Source organism: Diuraphis noxia, unplaced genomic scaffold (genome assembly GCF_037042655.1).
Source record: "Diuraphis noxia isolate RWA-SAM2 unplaced genomic scaffold, SU_Dnox_SAM2 contig0005, whole genome shotgun sequence".
In the NCBI taxonomy this organism is placed as follows: domain Eukaryota; kingdom Metazoa; phylum Arthropoda; class Insecta; order Hemiptera; family Aphididae; genus Diuraphis; species Diuraphis noxia.
In genome coordinates this window covers 39,776,524-39,799,169 of record NW_028301715.1, presented here as the reverse complement: position 1 = coordinate 39,799,169, position 22,646 = coordinate 39,776,524, and the positions used below count along the sequence as shown (strand labels likewise).

Sequence of the window (22,646 nt, the reverse complement as noted above, 5' to 3'; positions counted from 1 at the left end):
GATTTTTTTTTTTTGTTGAATGCCCTCGGAGTAAATGTGTAATCGGCAAGTTGAACTGTACGCGTGGGGTTGTGGAAAATCTTCTCTAAGTGCATATAGGCTACGAGGTTAGCTCGGAGAAAAGGGTTGTTATCTCGGAGTAAGAATGCGAATAAAAACACTCGGAATAAAAAAGGGTGATACTTAAAAAGGCCATCGTCGACGAAAAAACAGACATTTACTGGTGAAAATGGGCTCACGGCTCTGGCTCCACGACACCGCCGGCGTCGTTACAACAATCCCTTCGTTATCACACTTTTTTTTTGTTTAAAAAAAGGTCCTAAAAAATCAAGGCGAGAGAAAAAAACCAACACTTAATTCAGGAATTAAAAACACCCTGTTGAGTGCACCAGTGGCTCTTCAGTATTGTCATCCGAGCCCCCGGACGTGTTTACAAACGGTTTTTATGTGCAAATAACAATAATGAGGGCGGAAAAAAAGGTCGGTGGATTAAAAACAATGGCGCATTATGGGTGTCGTACACAAATGTTAAGCCACACGCAAAATGCTAAGCGACTGTATATTATAATTATTACATAATCTCACCAAATGATAATAATTATTGTTGATAGCATTGTAATTTGTATAAGTGTATACGCTGAATAGGTATATTATTTTAACATTTCAGTACAAATCAATTGTAATGAGTACTTCAAGAGTTTGGCTTAAGACAACAACGCATTTTTTTCGAACACACACGCCTGATGTTATACCGACACTGTATATAATATAATAATATAAAACATAATTGAAATTTGAATATAATGAAATTATCGTTATGACAATCACGTATATACAACCAGATGCTAATAAATTAATTTAATGTAGTCACCGATACTTTTAGTAGTGAAATTAATTTGGCAACACGCGGTTATTTTAATGCGTGGATTAATATTAATATAAGTTACTTCGGGAATATATTAACTATATATACCTATACCTATAATAAATTTCGGGAAACAGTATTATATGCATGCACAGTTTCAATAACTTTGCCTAAAACTGTACAGCATATTAAGCACGCGGGGTTGGTTCCCAAGTTTATCTCACTGTCTCTCTCTCTCTCTATCTCTCTTTCTGCCGCGCCATAAGGGAGACGGCCAAGTTTGTTAGGTAGGTTAAATAAAAAAAAATCGCGTAACCTTAAACTCGTTCAGGTTTTTCCCCCGTTCTAAAATCTCCAAAAGAGACCCATCTGCCCGTATCGTGGGCCGGTACTGAGGAGAACTGCGCGATATAATTGTTCTTGTTTGCCAAGTATATATAAATACAGAGTCGAGCGTATAAAACCGTTTTCTGGCGCTGCGGGACCGTGGTATATCAGCGCGGTTCCGGTACAGTGGTTCCAGCCCGGTAAATGCACACAACCACTACGACATCGTCGACTATATACGCGAGCGTTCTTTTAAAGAACATCCACCGAGTCCGTTTTTGCGTGCTCCCTATAGCACGCCCGTCCACTCAACCGTCGGCGGTAACGTGGCACGGAGTGGAAGGGGACAGAGCTTTGTTACGGCCGATACTCAGATTATATGCATAAATACACGCCGCCCTGCAAGTCGTAATGAAGACATTAAAGGGTCGCATATTGATCAAACGGCCGTTTCGCCTCGCGCCGTGCGGCAGTTCCCCTCCATCCGTTCCAACTCCGTCCATCTTGTTGCTGCAGCCGTACTCTCCTCATCGCAGCCCTCACCCCTCTGCTCCACCGGACCCTCATATATCTTGACAATAACATGGTACCACCGTCCTACCTTCACCGTTACCCACCCCTATGTACCACGGCCACCTCACCCACTCGCACACAACACATCCGTTTACAATGAGTTTGCTTCTGTGCTGCAGCGCATAAATGCAATCAAGATCACTCTCGTCCGATCACATCGTCACGCCCATCCGACTAAATGTATATATTATATGAAAAAATTTACGTTTTTTCAAAGTTTCTCGTTGTCGTCCCCGCCGAGCTTTCAGTTCGTCTTTATCAAATATTCGTATATACGATATAGTACAATCTTGTCGTATATACCTATACGCCTACTCTACAGAAAAAAAGTTGTACGTCATAAATACATATATTTATATTTATATATATATATATATATATACAATATACACCCAAATGCATAAACGTATAATAAAATACGCTCTTGTGCCATGCTTGTATATATTGCAGCGTAGAACGGTTTTATCTGTATAATATAATATATAATATATATATACGCGTAGAAGTAAAACGGTGTTTCATATTTGACGTTGCTCCTGCTCCGCCCGAACAGTCAAAAACTGCTTATCGGGCAAGGAGTGTAGACTAGAGACGCGTTCCTAAAACCGTTTCCCCTAAAAAGCTTAGCATAGACCTCCACGCGCGCGGGAAATCACTGCAGATGAGAGGGGATACGAGAGAACGCATAAAATCCCTCGCGTGCTGTTTTTCTCTCATATACACACACTTCCCAGACACCTCTGCCGAGGTATTTTATTTTTCTTTCTCCGGTATTTCACATGAAGGGGCGCGAAAGACTTAAGCCTCTGCGAAAGAGATCACAAAAGTCTAAGGGAGTGAGAAAAAAAGTAAACCATACATTGTGTGTTGGGGACGTCTTTTGTTAAATGATACACCGCCAAACACAATGATAAAAAAAAAAAAAATATGAAAAAAAATAAAGACCCGTGGTTTATGCGGTCATGTATATATTTAATAGGCTACTTCACACACATATACACATACACGGCCTTTTAATACTTTACCCGACACGTTATATATCGTTCAACAGGTAGTCTATTAAAGAGGTCCTCGTGTGCATCGTTATGTGCTCGAAATCTTTTTTTATCGCCCTGCTATATGACGTTTACAAGGGGTCACCTATCGCCGTGGCCATGTTATGATACGCAAATCATACAATTTATGTTTATATATATCTTGTATATTTTTTAACTGTTATTTTCACGGTCAATTCTAACGTATGATGGGATTTTTTTATGTTTCAGACCTGTCAGTCCGGCGAGTGAGAAATACACAAGCAATGAGCAAAGTAAGTATCTATCTAATTACGCTTTATTAGAACATAATTTTACTAAAATGTTGTTATATGCCATGCTCATAGTCCATAATATATATTATTAACTATAAGCCCTTAATACATTCGCATAATATGAGTTATTTTAACTCTAAAAATAAACACAATGTTTTATATTAGATACCGATGCATTTATAATAATATTGTGTTTTCGAACAATATAATCAATATTAAAGTAAATAAATAAATTCGTTACAACAATGTTTATTTAATCCTGACTATGTTATTAATTATTATACTACACCTATATTCTAGAATTAACTGCCATACCTATAAATACTTTATAAAAGTATCAATATTATATCTAAAATTGACGTGAGTGTTTTTCTTGTTATAATATATTTAACCTATATCACATACCATATACCATATACGTAATATTTAATGCGGAAAAAGAAAAAAAAACAAAACCCCAAAACTAGTAATTTTAAAGTTAAAACGAGGGAGACTTGGCAAACACACATATACACGCGCGCGTCGCCATCGTCAACTCACCGGTATATAAAAACAAACACTGCCACAGCAAAAGTTTTAATGAAATATGCACGAGGCAAGGGTTATTTACTCGACGGTCGACTTTCTAATTTATCAAAAAGACATTTCGCTCAAGTGTATACAGATACCTCTTCAACTACTCGTCCGCCGTTCGTCTATATCTCTCCCGTCTTCGACTTCTTTGTGTCACCCGTTCGACTGTCATCTGAAACGCATTAATATACCGACGGTCCTGTGAGCAAACACAAACCGGGCAGAATCGGCCAAGTATTTTAATTTATCTGGAACGCCAATACGCAAAGTTTCCACTTCTTCCGGTGCCTGTCTTGGCCCTGGACGTGCATGTGATGCTACGATGAAGCTCACTCCCTACTGGAAAGTATATAATATATATATTAATTAAATTCCCAGCCAGAGAGAGTATATCGATCATCAAAGAAAATAGAAAAAAAAGATACCTCGATTAAGATATTTGTATGTATTCTGACTTATTACATATAATACTGGCACGCCCTAGTTAAAAAAATTTAAAAGACTGCTTTTTATTTTTATTAATATAATTAATATAAAACAAATGGCTCAATATTTTCGAGTAATCGTGAAAATAATTGTAATTGATCCTTTCAAAACAAATTGTATAATATAAACACCCTTTTGAATATAAAATATAATTCTTAACTATGACATTTTGAATAATATGATTTTTCAAAATAATTGATTCAAATAGGTTTAAATTAAATAGGTAATATAAAATGTTTCTTTCCGCACCTGAGCAAGTCGCGTTCGATGTATTTGATAAACTGGTTATTAAAATTGATCGCTATAAATTAATTCCGAAAGCCTGCATAGCTTATGGTGGATTCTGTTAAGCAATATACAGTCAGTCATGTCAAGTATTCAAACCAATAAAATTCACATTTAATAGTACTGGGCTACAATTTTGTGTCCGGTAAATAAACGGTTAACTTTTTACTTCATGTTATTAAAATGCAATTATTCTTATACGCCGATACAAACGATATCCGCAAAATTCCTGCCTTAACATTTATACAGAACAATTATATGATAAAAAAATCTATATTTTCTTCAGTTAATGCACATCAGTTCATGTTTTTTTTGTTTTATTCATTTATTTATTTATTTTTTTTTTTTTTTTTGTACCATGAAAAATCTATAAAAATGAATTTAATTTTTTCCCATAACCCGCTTGATTGTTTGACAGATTGTTTGATATTAACCGTATCCGTTTACCATACACTATATAGGTACCTAAAATAAAGTTTATATTTCCCAATTCCAGTTTGTCAGATGCATGATCACAAAATAATGCCATTGACTTTCGACATAGGTATGCCTGCCAATCATATTGAGAGCAATCCGCGGAAAGCGAGTTGAAAAAAAACATTTATTAAATTATAATACGAAAAAGAAAAAACATAACTTGTTTAAACACTGGTGTAACAATCCAATTCAATTTTTTTCATGGCCCTATTATACACTCCACTAAAACGCTCTTGACTCGCTGAAGCGCGCGTGGCTCTGTGTAAACAGCAGTCGATTATGAGTGTTTTGATCGTTTCGTTACACCAAAAGGGGATCCCTTGCAAAGACAACACGAAGTCACTAAAAGGTGCTTAGTCTAATGGGGAATTAAATAGGTACATAAATGGTTAATCCGACAAAAGTATTTGGAAGACAAAAAAAAAGCCACTTGACTTAATTTGAACTCTGTAGGAGGACTTTGTTCTTTTAATGTGTACAAAATACAAAAAAAAAAAAAACGTCCCGCACACAATGAATATTTTCAACTCTTATTCAACTCCCGTCTAAACATCAATCGACAATTATTTTTATGACGATCTCGTACGAAAACAATAGTCCGCGATCCGTATCATCGTTACATCTTAACAACATTATTAATATTATGAAATTATGAAGAACGCTCGTGATGTTGATGGGTTTGCTACGCGTCTGTAGCCGTCTGCGCGAATTATTATACAATTTTTTTCGCTAGAAAACCGCACATAAAATCTCGGAGAAGTTGAACCAGTGGGAATAATATATGTATACAGTGAGACCACGCCGCGAACGATATAAAACGCGCACAGTTGTCTGGGATACGAGATGGCAAGTGGCGACGGATGCAAATATCTTCGGATGCGTTCAATTTTGCACATCTGGTATTTTAAGTAAAATGCGCGTCTTCTCCAATAGTCGTGGGGAGACGGAGAAAGAGAAAGACAGAGACTGGGACAGACAGACAGACAGACAGAGTCTGCCCCGAGATGGTCGCGTCTCCGCGTATGTGCGCCGACAAGAGCGGAGTGGAATGGTTAGGGGGAGGGGGTTCTCCCTCTTACTTGACAGCCACGCAAGTTATTATTATTATAAAACGAAATCAAATCTATTCGAACGCGGCCGGCGGTCTCGGGTGAATAAATTAGCGGTTAAGACCGAATAAGTATGGCAAAGCTCTAAACCATCCCCCCACCCCGCATCTTGGTCGCCTCCGTGAGCATATTCTTGCATATACACACACGCGGAGGATTCCTGCGCGGTTGTGTATGAAGTAATTATTACCCCCTCACTCCCCCCTCCCTACTTACATTCGTTCATAACCCCTGCAACCGTGCCGCGACTTCCTACAAGGCGAGAGACGGCGCATACAAATCGGTTGACAGTGCCGCCGTCGTATTATAAAATTTTGAATATGAATGGGCGAGTTTTGCATTTGTAATAAGCCGGTCGCGCGACGTACGCGTTACCCCCTATCCCATTCCATCATCGCTGAATCTGCAGAGCAAAAATATATTCCACCCTGCGAGTCAGGTGAATGTTGGTTGGTGTGTTTGATGATAAGGGGGTGAGTGGACGATCTCTGATGGAAAATAATATTTCCCGCGCTGATTATGTTATTATAATATATACATCACCACTCTCGATTATAACGACCGAGAAATAGACCTCACGATAGTCGTGTGTGAAATAATAATAATAATAATAATATCGGGGTTTATACGGTTACGTGACTTCTGTGCTGTGTGTGTGTGAGACAGAGAGGCAGAGAAGAATAATAAAAACCACGTACCTCTGTGATTACCAGCCAATTCGAGCGCTATATATTTATTCGGAAATAAATCGGATATATCGCATCGGAAGTCAAGTGCGGGTTAAGTAAACTGCATGATGTATTTATACGAGGAGATTAATAAGACTAACGCCCAGCTTATTAGGTGTGTGTATTATATGTTTGTCACGTATGTATATGTATTATGTGTATATAATATATATCATAATATTTTGAAAGTAAGTGTCCTGATTAATGTCCACCACCAGAGCCCCCTCCCCTGTGTGTGTATAAATGCATGCACGTTGTGCTCCGACATAATGTGTATAATATAATGCGTTTCGTTGAAATTAATTTCTCGCCTTATACTCCATTACACACACAGGGCACACACATAATTTATACACTATTATTTTATAATGTAATACTGGTAAACTTAAACTCGTATACGCCCCCCTCCCCATCCGGTAAATCACCCACCGCCATACCAGATACCATGTACTAGTCGTGGACCATAGCATCATATATCACCCTGTTGCAATAGAATACAAACTCACGGAAAACGACCACAAAATTTCATCCGTAATGCAGCGCGCAACGATATAATAACGTAATTCGCTAGATTATTATTACCACAACCTATAATGCAATTATGCTGTGTATTATACAATGTAGTGTGTGTGACTGGGGAAAAGTTCTGGTGTTTGTTTCTAATAAAAAAACAAAATTTAATCAAAACTAAAAATTCCCATATTTACTACATCACCATACTTAATATGACATTCATATCATCATGTGACTGCAGTGGTTCACCATGCAAGGCCCCCTGCTAGCTGGAGATATTATAAGAATTTAATATTTAAGAATAATAATAATTGTTATAAAAATATTTCATTTTACTTAGAACTAAAGATATTCAGCCTTTTTTTTTAAAAGACAGAAACTAAGTCGTATTTCATATAATATTAATGGCACAATATGTCTTAGCCATGAACAACTTTTTCTTCAACGGAGAACTTTTCTTTTTTTAAAGTTATTATATTTAATTTCTTACACCAAATTGGATAAACAAAATTGTTACTTTAATGTAGATTAATATTAATTATATTTATAATAACTATTATGAAAAAAAACTTTCAAAAGCTCGCGGCACATTGAAGTCATAATGATGGCCCTAAACAGTATATAATACCGATATATTATATAATATGATGTATTCCGCATCCTGTCCCTCCGCGATCCGGAGATTTGGTTCGCTCATCAAGGGGGTGAACCATCCGCTGACTCGGTCGATGTTATTAAAACGGATACCGTATAATGTGTATACAATATACATGCACACATACAAACGAACAGACCAAGTTTTTGGCAGGTCTGTAATAAGTATGGGAATGTCGAAATATTTTTCAATTTCCTGGTGACGTCACCAGACTACGACGACGACGTTCATTAATGCACAATGACACGACAGCGTTTTCTGAAAACACGACTCGTAATGCAAAAAGGGGACTTGACGACGGTGATGTGTGTGGGAAATGAGGTTTTATAATATTGTATCGCATACACCGCTCGCACTCTTAAAAACTATTTAAGTATATTATTTCTCTCGTATATAACGAACCGCGGTTTCGACGTTTCAAAGTCATAACCCAATACACGACTCATATATATTAAATTGCAATCATAATATTTCGTGTCGTCTGCATTTTTCCTCTATACTTTGATGAATGTTCTAATTTTATATATTACATTATTTAACCACGTCTTTACAAAGTCAGTATAATATCAGAAATTAATTAACTCGATAACTTACTATAGATATGTTCATAATAATAAATTCTACTAACTTTTCTATTAAAAACAACAAAAAACAATTTTTATCGAATATCAACGTATTAAAACTATATTAAATATACATTATACTAAACAAGAATGATTTTTTTAAAATTATAATGACATTATGTATGATTCGTATAATTTATTTTGGAATTAAAAAAACATATTGATTAATCTGCCAGACGATAATAAGAAGACTTAAATCATCATATTAAATCCTTCTATAAAGTTCGAAAGTTTCCCCCTTCGACAGGTATTCGGCTGTTCCGTAAAATATGTGAAAATATTTTTAAAGAAACTCGAATGTTCGTCAAAAGCATATTTGCGTGTGAAAAAGGGGCATGCGGTGATTAATTTTATTCAAATTGGCCTCCGCATTTTCGGGCAAGATATGTGTGGAAACGGCCGGAGCGTAAAATCGTATCTCGCGAATAACCGAAAGAAGCGTGTGCGTATAATAATAATCATAAAAATAACAGCGTAATGACGACTACCGTGTATTATAGTAGTATATATAATTTGTATTCAATCCTTAGGGTCCTTTAGTGTAACGGAACCAGTCATCTGACAAAGAAAATCTCTTAAAAAGGATTAAATTATTGTCGCGGTGTACATGACGGAACTTCTAGATTTGCATAAGGGTGTCAGGTGCGTGCGAATCTGACGTGTTCCCCTAAGACGGTTCTTTTTTCTTCTCGTCATCTTCATCGTCGTTACCTCTACGCCGCCCTAACATAATATATAAGCACGTATAAATATTTTCACAGCAACGTAATCAATTCACATGAGATTACGTGGTAATTCGATGGCGGTATTCGTATTTGCGTTTTTCCAATTCCCTGAGACGAATAACTGAAGAAATTGTCAAAAACGAAAATCCGAAAAACTTCGAACCGTTCCACATTATATAAACGAACGGTTTTCAAGCAATGCATGTACCAATACAATATTTGTTATATAGAAAACATAGACATATATATCATTATTGTTTGGTTAAATGATTTATGTCAAATCGTCCGATGTCATAGTTTACACTTTGCAAGTATATTGACATCATATGTATAAAAATGACATCAATCCTAATGTAACGGTAACATATACATCTACAGGCGTGCAGTATAACAAATTATACATAGGTATAGTTAAACTCCAAATTGGATAAATTATTGATATTATTAAATTTCTAAATATCTAAATCAATAATTATAAACTGACTAAAAATTAAAAAGTCAATCCTGTACGTGGATTGAATCCGGTCCATGGATAAAATTTGAATATGTTTAAAATTAAATCAATAAAATATATAATTTAAAAAAAATCAATTTACAATTTCAATTATTTTTATCTTCTACGGTTATTACGAACTAACCATTTTTATAACAGCAAATCAAATCACGCAAACTATAGGTACAGTACTATTATAAATTATAATAATATATAATCTATATTAAATTGCATTTAACTTTTTTCTTCTTTTGCAATAGATGTATAATTTTACATCAAGGAAAATGTTTCAGTAATGTAAATAATAATTAATTAGGTACACTATAGGCACGAGTAATAACGGCCTTTATGATAAGTAAACATAAGACTAACACGGGCTCATAAGATCATACGAAACACTCACTTTAATTATATCAGTTCCTCATCGTTACGAGTCATACAATGCAGTTGTTTTCAAATTGTTTTTCAGTGCCGGACTATTATAGAACCATAAAATATCTTATATTATGTTTTACATGACGTTCGTTATGTCTCTGTACCGATCGGTGGATATTTAATTAATATACGCGCTTTGGAAAGAAAATGTTTACCGCGGACATTGCGATCGACGGTGAATGCTATATATACACGCGCTCTGAAGATTGTATTTTCTCGGCTACTTGGGCATATTATATAGGAAGTCCCGAGATGGATGAGAAATGACACGCGGACCGCGGAGGAAGTGGCAGTAGCGACGAGGCGGTTTACACGGTCGGTTGACGTTGTAACCGCGACGCAGGCCGGAAAACAGTTGGTCATTAAAGACGGGACGCCCTGCAAAGACGTATCGGTCCCATTAGATCGTCCCGTCGGGGGTGAGGGGGAAGTTTTGGAAAGCGGAATTCACTTAGGCGGCGCGGCGGTGTCGGTCGGAGAAAATGATGTATCGGTGACGGTGGACTGCGGCGTGCAGTTGGGTCACGTGGAAAACCGTCGATTCTTCATGCCAGCCGACCATCCATCAATTTCCGAAAACACACCACCACTCAGTGAATTCGTTGTGTCCCTAGTTACCAAACGTCCGATTTCGAAACGAGCAGGGAAAAAAATCATATACAGATGTCGATTACCGCACATATACCGTAGTTGTATAAAATATAACACATTATTATACATGTACCTACGCAACAAAATAGTGTATAGTAGTGTAGTACACAACCCTGCAGGGCTGCATTGTTATGTATTGTTTACTGTAGCTGTTCGTATAGGTATTGCTTTTTATAAAATAACATTTTTGTATGTAAAATAACACCATACACTTTTACAAGCAATGTATATTATACTGCAGAGTCGTCCGGTTGCTATAAAATCTGCAGTATACCTATTATAAAACAATAATTCCTTGCACACATTACAACTATTATGTCAAAAACATGACAATAATACGTTTACCTACGGCAGCGATGACGTATACCCTGCGAGGCAGTTCAATTCACGTCAAGTCTCTATTATGATATTAATAATATAACTATCGAAAACATGATAATATGCTCACGTCGCTGAAGAAACGATTTTCTCGTTTCCCAGTAATTATTTATATTGTTATTGTTATTATTAACACGTCACTTAACAGTATTTGGAAAGAATATCGTTCATGAACGCACGTTCATAGTTAGTAGACGATACGCGAACGTCACTCGTTTTTTTTTCAAATAGAACGTGAACGAAGTTTATATTTTAATGAATTTGAACGATTTTTAAGACGCTAAATTTGTTTACTGTTTAATAAATATATGTACATAATTTATATAACATATAAAATGTATAGGTATGCTCTAAAATAATTGCTATTAAACTATTCATAAAAAAAAAAAAAATGAACTATCTAATGAATGCGTTTATTTTTTTAGTAAACTTTCCTAACACTGCGTCATTAGTATTATATACGCATGTCTGTTTTTACGTGCGGCCCGTATATAAAAACCATCCGGAAAGTCTGGAACGTCCTGCAGCAGCTGATGAAGTTTAAAGACCCGCGTGCCGCCCTGGCTAGACCGAGGCACAGTCGTAAAAATCGGTTAATACGGAGACAAGCTCGGGGGCTGTGGGTTACACACGTATTATATATATATATATATAGGTACTGCGCTGCAAAAGGAAGTCTGGTCGAATCGCGTACGCTCGCCGACACGTTTTAAAGTGCTGTTTACCGGCGGACAATGGCCGTGTATATAAGGTTGTCTTGGACTCCGGGTCCCTCCGGGATCGTTAGACTGGGCCACAGATTATTTGTTTTTCTACCTCCACGTCCGCCTCCGCCGAATATACGCCCACATAATCACGTTAACATCCCGTTACGTAGGACCCCCGCGCGCTTGTGTGCCGAACATATAGTATCTTCTCGTTTACCGCCGTTCTCTTGCAAATGGTGAAATTTACAATCGGCCACCCTCTTATATAGATACGTCCTATTATTATTTCTTGCTGCTGTTTCACGGCATATACGCGAGCCTGATTCCCGGTCACTGCCGTCGTCGTTGTGTGTCCCGACAACGAGGAATTACGAAAAAACTTTATATCCTATGTCCTATGCACGAGCATATACAGCTAGCCGCCATATATAGACTAGACAAAAAAAAATAAAAAAATACCTCGTGATGTATGCTATATATATACGGATATATATATAATGTGTATTATTTGATGCTTTTCGTACGTACACCATACTAGTACATACATCGTAAAAAAAAAATTGGCGTTTTTGAACAAAAAAAAAAGACTGACTATTGTAACTTAACCTATATATACTTGTCATGTGTGTGGGTGCGTGCGTGTGCAGAGTTCCCGCGTGGCATTCGAGATTGTAAAGTTTTAAGTTTTACCACGTCGTATCCGGTACAAGGGGAAAACGACATCCTTCAGTTGCCAACACAACGGCACATCATTTTTAACCCGAATTAAAAAAAAAAAAAAAAAAAAATGTGAAAAGTTAGTGACGTCCGGATTTTGAATTGTACAAGCTTTGTCTCCTTTCTGTTGTTCCCCACGTAGACGGACTGACTGAAATTCCGCAGTTTTTATTTTTAATCTCACTATATAATTTTTAAAATCACCATCTGTACAGGAGAGAAAACGATCCCTTTATATTTTTATTTATTATAATTTTTTTTTTTTTTAATGCTTGTTCTGTGGTAAACAATATGCTGAACATACAAAAGCGTGAAATGTCAAATGTGTTTTTTTCAGCCTAATTCTGATATTCCGCTGCACAGGGAATGCATATTATTATAATATTATGCCATCTGAAATTCCCAAACTTTGGGACACTGACAAATTTTCAAATTCATATACAAGCAACAAGCTTATAAATGAACAATCAGAAATTTCGTTTGCTGTGATCGTAAAAATGTAGTCTGTGCATTGTAGAGTAGCAGTACAGCGGAAGTTAATAAAAACACAAATATGTTAACACGTTCAAAGAAAGGAACAAAAATCTTTCATATCGTGTGAGCATCGAATAATATATTATATTAAAAGTCATGGAACGTCCGTTCTAAAATTTCCAGTCCATTTGAAAATATGTAATCGCCAATCAATGTTCTATGAAACATTCGAGAGATTCGCTTTGTTGGTTCAGACTGTTCATATTTAACGAAAACTAATAATATATGCGATCATGAGATCGTAGTTGAAAATTGTTTTCTGTCATTCACGTTTAGACGGAAGAGTTAAACCATTCACAGTTTGACGCACGGGAATGGCCCCTCTATAGTCTATACATATAATATAGTTTACTAAAATATCATCAATCACCCCTGACGTTAAACCAGATCTTGATTACAAAATTTAAAACTTAAAAGTCATTAACCGTTTTGGTAAAAATATTTACAGTTTTTCATTTATTTTTTTTACAGGAAGAAAAACTCCCATCCAATGGCGTGGGGTATGCGGCCCATCAGGTCGATGGACAAATGTAAGTGTAGTATTTTTTACATTGTTTTCTTTTTTTTTTTTTTAAACGCGTTTTTGTTTCATATTTTCAAGGGGAAAATTATTGGGAAAATTCGTCGTGAGATTTACGGTCTCTTTTTAAGCCTCTGGTACATTTTCGCTCATATTTTTATTTCATTTTTTCGCCTTACAGGGTCCTGGAGGTTAACATCGATTTTTTTTAATCATAATTCTACACGGAAGCCGATTAAGCACACGTGTTGCCCAGTGCAATAGGGTGGGTGGTAAATGACGGGCCTTGGGGCTCCTTGGAGACACATAAGACACCGGAATAAAGGGAACTTAAAAGAAAAAACAAGACAACCGGTGGGGGACATTAATAAACTTTACGGCACTTTTAGACTCAGTCCCGAGCTTTATTACCACAAGTAAAAAAAAACATCCACAACAATCTTTTTTATTTGTTCTCGACTGTCATTTTTTACTTTTAGTTCTTCGTTTATTCTTTTTTCTAAATAATTTTATTATCTATTTAGGTTATAGCCTTATATGTAGGCATGTCTTATCTAATCTATTAATGATTATATAGGTATAGTAGATTAAATGGCGGGTGCATTGGGTCTTCGCTGACATTGTTGTATTTGTGTATGTTTAATGACATCATTACTGTATCGAATACTATTTGGATAATTGCAAACAAAGCACGTGCGTAACAGTTTTCGGTAGTTATTTGGACACCGTTCTGTTTTCGTGCCTGAAATAAAAAAATATAACCCCTCCGGAGAGGGTAAGAGAGTATAAACTCTAATGCTGTCGAGATGATAAGGAAAACACGAGGGACAGCCGGCCGGCCCTAAACAAATTTATGGCCTTCTGGACCGTTGGAATTATTTCGTCTGGAGGGAAGAATCTTGTATTACATTATTATTATTGCGTTCTGCTGCCTTGTCCGTAAATCTGACCGCAAAACGCATTTCCACAGCTGTAACCACAATAATCATCTCATCTCGGCTGGGCTTCCCCCTTTCTATCTATTATTATTATTTTTTTTTTTTTACTTGGTATAAAAAAAATATAAATAAACGGAGAACGTACAATTATTGAACTGATAACGCCAGAAAGCTGGGAAATACATCAAAAACCCTATAAATCCGTTACGTTCGTATTTATATCGAGTATCTTTTATTTTAGCATCGGCAATAAATTGGAAAACTGACTGCATCACTGTAAATGTGTAGTAAAGTTTTTAATACACTTCTCGTAGTATTATTATACGACTCCGAACACCAGCACACTAAGTTAATAATAAATAATAATATACTAAATAGCATATTATACCGACATATACAGTATACAAACAAACACCACTGGAACTTAATATTTTCGTTTTAAATCGTATTATATAATATTATGTATAGAATAATTAACAAAATAAATTGTATTTTTCCTCTCGCACTTTATCGACTGTACAACGCGGCGTATAAGATAGATTAAAATATTTTCAACGTGAATTGAGTAAATTTAATAAATTTATGTTCAGATGGTTTTATCTTAAGATATATTTGCATAACTATCCATACTATATATTTTGACGGTATATTATGTATACACGGATTAAAATGTAATAATATACTTAACATTTTACTCATACAACATGTAAATTAAAATTAATATAGGAATCTCATTATATTATATTATTATATAAATTATATTGCGTGAAACTTGTTCGCAATGTTCAAGAGCTGTGTAATAGAAAACTTAGATCATAAACTTAGACAAGCCAACTGAAATTCTAATTCATAACCCCCTTCTCATTTACAATTCAATTACTTAAGTACACAAGTAAAACACATATTATAAACGAGTAATATAATAATAATGCCGTAATGGTAATTTGTAATAACGTATAATAGATTAATGTTTTTATATTATAATAATATATTATATTTTATTGTCGTATACATTTCAAACATAAATATGCAACAAATTAATGCATTATCATATTTTGAGGTGAAATCGAATTAACATTGGTAATAAAACATGTGATATTTAATAATATATACTCAGGGGTTATGTTTAGAATTGTATTGTAAATAATATTATGTCCCACTAGTGACGCGCCTGGTATTAATGGAGGTGCTGTGTCAATGTAGAGAGGTCAACAGGACAAAAAAAAATGTCATTATACCGCATTTTTTTACAATGCACACATACACCATTCATATTATTCTCAGACCGTGAAGTATTCATTACACTCAGGCATCCTTTTACATTTTTCATTATTGTGTTGCGATTATTATTATTTTTTTTTTTTTTTTTTTAATAAAAAACAACGTCCGTCGACCCGTCTTGCCAAATTATTATATTAAAAAATAATCATAAAAAAATCGCAAAATTAGGGGTTGTGACTTGGCGCCCCGTGTTTTCAACCATCATCCCTCACGTCCCCAAAGTTATTTATATTTTTCGACGGACAAACGGGCGCCACGAAAAAGAAAAAGGATTGGACGCAAAGGGGTGAGCAGGGATGAAAAAATAACGCTGTAGGGACGACGAGAGAGGTGTGAGAGAGTTTGGGGGAGGAAAAAAAATAAAAATAGCGACAACAACGACGACAACGACCGCAGAGGCTAAAAATTAATGCGTTAATTATTGTTAGAAACAAAATTGGAATACCGTGTTGGGAGTGTGTCCGGACCAATTCCCTCGTAGGAAAGGCACAAGTTTCCAGTGATAGCGTTAGTAGGGTGACGTACGTATAATATATTATACGTGATGTATATGTATATATACGATAAATGATTTTGGATATATTATTACGTTTTCATAAATTACCGTTTTTTCTGCATTGACCGTATTGTTATTAATGGCTCGCAGTCCACAAGAGTTTCGAAATCGAAGAGGACTTTTTTTTGTTTCGTTTATATTTTATAAATTATTGTATAGGTAGCTGCGTCTGTGAAAAAAATACACCTACCTGTACAGTGTACACAGATTACGAATTCGCACGAAAATAAATCGATGGTTTTGTGCTGGTTTCGTCTTCGGAACAGTTTACAAGTCGCAGCATTAAGTGTTCTAAAAATGATTTTATTCAAAACGAGATTGCTAGTTATTGTCTCGTATAGTACCTAACGAAATAATGCCGACCACCCTCTGTCTTTTTATGTTTCCTGTATTATTTTATTTAAATTATAATTTTTCTTTTCCTCTCATCAAAGTGGCTATTTCAGAAACGGCTATCTCAGTGAGTGTTAAAAAAATGAGTTTCATTACCTGCGTATGATTGCAACGTGAGGGTGAGTTGCCAGTGTCTGAATTTTGGGGAGAAGAATAAGGTATATGCAGACAGATTGAGAGAGAGTGAGAGAGAAAGTGTGAGAGAGTCGTATAAAGAGTATGAAAAAGAGAACCATCCGTTTCCCTTAGGTTCTTCGTCGCAATAACAATAAAAAAAAATAAAATGAAGAAAAACGAATAATATTCATCCAGAGGTAAAAACCGGCATGGGCGGCCCTTTGCGTTTCGGATTAAGAACGAAAATTAAAAGTTTAATTCAGCTTTATAGAAAGAAATGTAATGAAAAGGCAAGCGAAAACGGCGGGGGAATGAAAAGCTATTTTTACAGGGGTAGTACGTGAATTGGCGAGCTTGTATCGTTATTCGACCAACTAATCTAGTAGTACTTCAAACGAATTCCTCTTTTTTTACCAAACAAGTTTTTTTTTTTATGACTTTGACAAACAATCTACCTGCTGCTACCTTTTATTATTACTATTTAAAACGGCTCGTTTTTGTAAAAATAAAATATTTTTATTAAAAAAAGCCAGTTTTGTTGTGCATACTCGCGTGTTGTGTCAAATGAATTTTGAACATAACAAATTGCTTTGTACGGTATTTGGTTTAATTTTTTTCTTTATGATATTTTACATCATATTATTTTTTAAAATGATATTCATGTCATAGTAAAATCGTAATTAAATTAAACGAAAAAAAAAACACCAAAATGATAATATATTATTTATGCGCTTTATAGCGCTCAACTCTCACAGTTACTAAAATGGAACTCGTTTGTTTACGATATATTAAAAACAGAATTGTTGATGTACGCGTATGTAGTTTTTATCATCATAATACGCGGTACATCGCAAACGTATATTATTTCGTATTATAATAATGACGCGTGATCACGCAAAATAAATGGCCTTCAAGAGAAAATCTAACATCGAGGTCTGTCTATAACCAAACGTAGTCTAGCGTTTATCTTAGTATTTTAAAATATTTTTATCATACATATCGTATAGGTATCCGCTGGTATAATATACTCGTATAAAACAGTAACCCGATGCGACAGTGGTACACGATCGCCGCAATAAAGTAAACCGGAAATTTATCTTTTTTTTCTTTCCCAGAGAGTCTTAAAGACATTCGATAACCGAGTTTTAGTCTCGACTCGAGTCTTAGCCGTCGCCGTGCTCCGTGACCTATACCGCGCTTACTACAGATATGATATTATTGTATAAGTCACTAAACTACCGCCGCTGCCGATGCCGTCGTCCAGTCTGTAGGAGATACGCGCGCTATTATCCGGAGAGGCCATCGGCTGCGCTGTTCAGACAAACTTCGGACCCGAAAGTTTATCGGTCCCTCCACCTCCTGCCGCCTGAACATCGCAACACGCTGTCCACGTTGTACACCATAGATATACACGCACGCACAGTTGCAATAATAATAATATGTGCTCTATCGTACAACCGTTTTCCTAGCGGTGAATCCGATCGGATCGGATCGGATCGAAAACTCAAGTGCGGAGCCCGGCGGAGAGGAGGAAAACGCGCGGGGCAAAACTAATAAAGCTCTATTCCGCTATACCCCTTGCCGACCATTCTCGTATATATATATATATATACACACGAGTTTGTCCAATCGACCCCAACGCCACTATACGATACAATCGCGAGTACATAAATCCTTCATACACCTGAAGCAAAATAACTTTATGTGACCCCATACGCACGACAGGCTGTGCGGCTCACGCTATGTGTATACACGGTCGTGCAGGGTGGATGTTAAGTCTCGCACTGTTGTCGTGTGGAGCGGGAGAGAGAGAGAGAGAGAGAGCCAGAGGAGCAGTCTGCGTGTCCAAATCCCAAATCGAGATTAAAACCGTCGTCGTCGTCGTCGTCGTCGGTGCGTTTTCTTTGTGTGCGTATATATACATATTACATATATATATATATTGCCGAGCGGCCACGAAGAGGTTTATAAATCAAGACACCATATCGGGCTGCAGTGTATTGGGGTGAAACGACACCGCCACCTCTGCGTTAAAGGGCCGTCGTGCACGGTATGGTGGTGGAAACGGCGACGCGCGAGTTCTTTCCACCGCCGACGACGGCGGCGTGGCGCAGCAGTGGCCACCACCTCGGTGGTCGTAAATCAGAGTCCCGTACACTGCTGGGGACTGTATAAGACGCCGCCGGTAGATTAAGCTCGAACCTTCCTCCCCGCAGAACGGTTTTTATTCAAAGACGTTTTATTCAAAATAGAAGAAAAAAAACCATCTGATTCGGACGATTTCTACACTCCGACGCCGACGGACTGCTAACGAATAAAAGCGGTCTTCCATTCTTATACACATTTATTTTTTTCTCCCGACAAACGGTTGATTGCATTTCTGGTTACCATATACATTTACCGCGGTAACGGCGATGGCTGCACGTCTGATTTTTATCAAACCAATTTAAACGCGTCCATATCGTTGAGTCTGTAGTATAGATTCTGATTTATATATACAACACCAGATTATGTTAAATTGACGCGAATAATTAAAACCGGAAAACGCATTGTTCGTGATGAATAATAATTGTTTTCGAATAAACAAAGCCACGGATCATATTAATTGGTTTCAATGATGGTTTTATTTTTGTTTCTGCTTCTAAATAAATCGTACCAATACGCGAATACGTGGTCTTGCATACAATGGTAAGTGTAAATAATTTCCATTAGCATCACACAAACGTCGAAGAAGAATCGTTCGATTTTTTTATTATGCTATGACTATCATTATTCGAACCGTTTATCTCCCAAAACCGTTAAATTCGATAAAAAAAATATTATTCAAGTACTCACATCGACTACCGTAAAAAGGACTGGAAACGACAATAATAATAATAATAACAATAACCATAACAGTAATAATATTATTATTTGAGCTTTGTTGTACGTAATAAAGTCTCCACTATTCAACAAAGGAGGGTTAACGTGCTTAACAGCCCTACGGGTGACCACGGGCTGTTTTTATCTTTATTGATATATATATATATATAATATAATATAATAATAATAACGACGTTACAATGATGATATCGGCAGCACATTTGCGGGCGGTCGGATCTCTGCCACCCCTACCCACCCGTCAAAGCTGAAAACCAAGAGCGGTTCGAAGAAATGGTTAGCGCCGCGGCTATCGTGCGCCCGGCGGGTCCGAGCACGTCCCGACTTGTTGCACAATCGTCAAGTTTTTATGTATAAGAGAATATAAAAAAAATAAGGTCATAGAAAATAAACCAGCTAATTCTTCTTCCTGTTACTAAAAAATGCAAAATTATAATTATTTTTTTTATTTTCGATACCTCAGTACATTTAACATCTTCAAACGGTATGTTAAAATTAGAGAACGGATTTTGATCCAAAATACAATTTGTATTGGGTAGCATAGTGCAATGCTTTCCAAGTATATATATTCGATTCATACATCAGAGAATTTAAAAATGAAACTTTTATTTTGCATTTTTTAAACTTTTTTGGTTTTAAAGCATTTTTTGATATTTTTAGAGTATCTTTCCATAAAAGGTCATTTTTTTTATACATATCTTACTTAGAATTATAAGTTTTAATAATATACATTAAATGTAAATTTTTTTAAATGTTTCGATTTGTCTTGTAAATTAGTTATTTTTGCGAAAACCGTCTGATTGTTTCTATACGCCTATACGTAATTCCCATCAAATAATCTTGATAACGTTAAGATACGTGATTTAAAAGTAATTGGTGTCCGATTATAAATAGGTACTCGTAGAGTCGTTAATCGAATATCAGTGTTCGCTTAATCCGAATAAAGTGTCGTGAAAAATACTGAAAATTAAACCGTCCGACTGTTATCGTATGTAAGTACAATTTTTATAAGTTTTCAGTTATAACAATATTATACATACACAAAACGGTCAACGTTCAAAGTTGTGTTTTCATCGAATTTAATACAATTTTTAAAGTTTTTTAGTGAATATTTTGAAGCATTTTTTAAGGCATTTGGTCGTATTTTTTTAGGGAATTTTTTTGTATTTTTTTAAGACATTATAGTCCTTTCCTTATAGTTATAATATACCGCATTTATCTGCAGTGCGATTAAGTTCGTATCATATGCTGGAAATATTTAGGACTGTATTTGATTTTTTAAGATTAATAATATTTAATGCGACAGCTCCTGATTTTTACCACTTAATTACTATTATTATTATAATCTGTCTAATGATACGTAGTCCTGCTTGTCATATATTATAGAGATGATGGAGTCTGGTTAGGTATCAAGACTTTAACCGCGATGGCGATGGCGTAGCCCGGCATGTGTTTTAGGTGTAGAAAAATGTAGTTGTTATACGCTTCAAATTTCTACAAAATATTTTATTATATATATACCTTAAATACTCAGAATAAAGTTATATTTCATATTGACATTATATTATTATACTTATGGATGACTATATCCCATCAGGAATATTTCAATATAGAATTTAAAAAATTCTGGCTACGCGTCTACTTGAGCGTTTGCGGGACAAACCATGCTCAAGTGCGAACAAAATTTTGAACCATCCACCAAACCGGCCGTTCCACATCAGAACGCCTGACGAGAGCCCGACGCTGTATTATACGTAATGATACTCATTCATGTTCGACGATATTTTTCAATTTTTGAGAGTTTCATTCGCCGTTAAACCTTATAATTATATAATTTATTTGATGTAGCATGTAAGCCGTTTAGACTTTAGGGGTTGTATCTACGTAGTGTTTGCCGGTTATACAATTTTTATTTTTATTTTTATTTTTTTATTTTTTTTTTTTACCGCGGAGGTACGAGCGATAAGTCATTGTCGTGACTTCGGAATTAAAACGTCATGACGGTAATAGGTTAATAATAGGATACGAAATGCCGTTCCGGGTGGGTATTGGGTGGGCGGGAAAGCCGTTTCGAATGATCATTGCCACCGCCGCCGTCTCTGTTAATGTAGTGTTGACATGCACTCGGCGGCAGGCGCTGCACCACACACACAATATATCTATAGGTAATCGTCATGTCGCGCGGCAAACCGTACCGGCGGAGGAGTGTTTACTAGCGTGACATTACGTCGTCGGTGAGGTATCTGTGTACAATTTATAGGTAGCTATATACGTGTATATATGATTGTTGTGTGTGAATTTAAATATTATTATTATATTATTGTTCTGCGATGCAATAATATATACGTGTATACATATATTTTATATATTAGGACTATGCGGCGATAACAATAAAAAATAATATTAAACCGTAGTTCTTGTGATCTAAATAACTAAAAAAAAAAAGATATTACGAAACGAAAATTACCGGTTGGAGTGAATTATACACGACGACGGAAAAAGACCCATCGGCATAACGCAAGTCTATACAGACATTTCGGAAGCTTTCCCGTTTCGAGTGCACCTAGCAGCCGGTAGGTAGTAATTACGCCGCCTAGAAAACGTAATAATAATGTTTAATATTATAATTGATCGTTTTCCTAATCGCTCGTCGTCATTTCCTTTGAAATGTAAACCTGTAACGTTAGTAATATTATCGCGTATACATTCTGCAGGTAGTTATGAATGAAAGCTCTACCTCCAGAGTCGCAAATTATTTAGTTATTTCCGAAAACAAAACAAAATATCACAAAACTAGA

The 22,646-nt window shown here is 35.9% G+C and overlaps 1 protein-coding gene across 7 annotated transcripts in view; it reads left to right on the top strand.

Annotated features, from left to right (window-relative positions):
- Window positions 1-22,646, top strand: part of LOC107169554 (uncharacterized) — a 250,857-nt gene that overhangs the window by 209,374 nt on the left and 18,837 nt on the right. For all 7 annotated transcript variants that reach the window (XM_089228458.1, XM_089228457.1, XM_089228459.1 and 4 more), the window contains 2 exons: window positions 3,031-3,074; window positions 13,635-13,693. In XM_089228458.1, coding sequence (XP_089084584.1) covers window positions 3,031-3,074; window positions 13,635-13,693 — 103 coding nt within the window. The remainder of the gene's footprint in view (window positions 1-3,030; window positions 3,075-13,634; window positions 13,694-22,646) is intronic.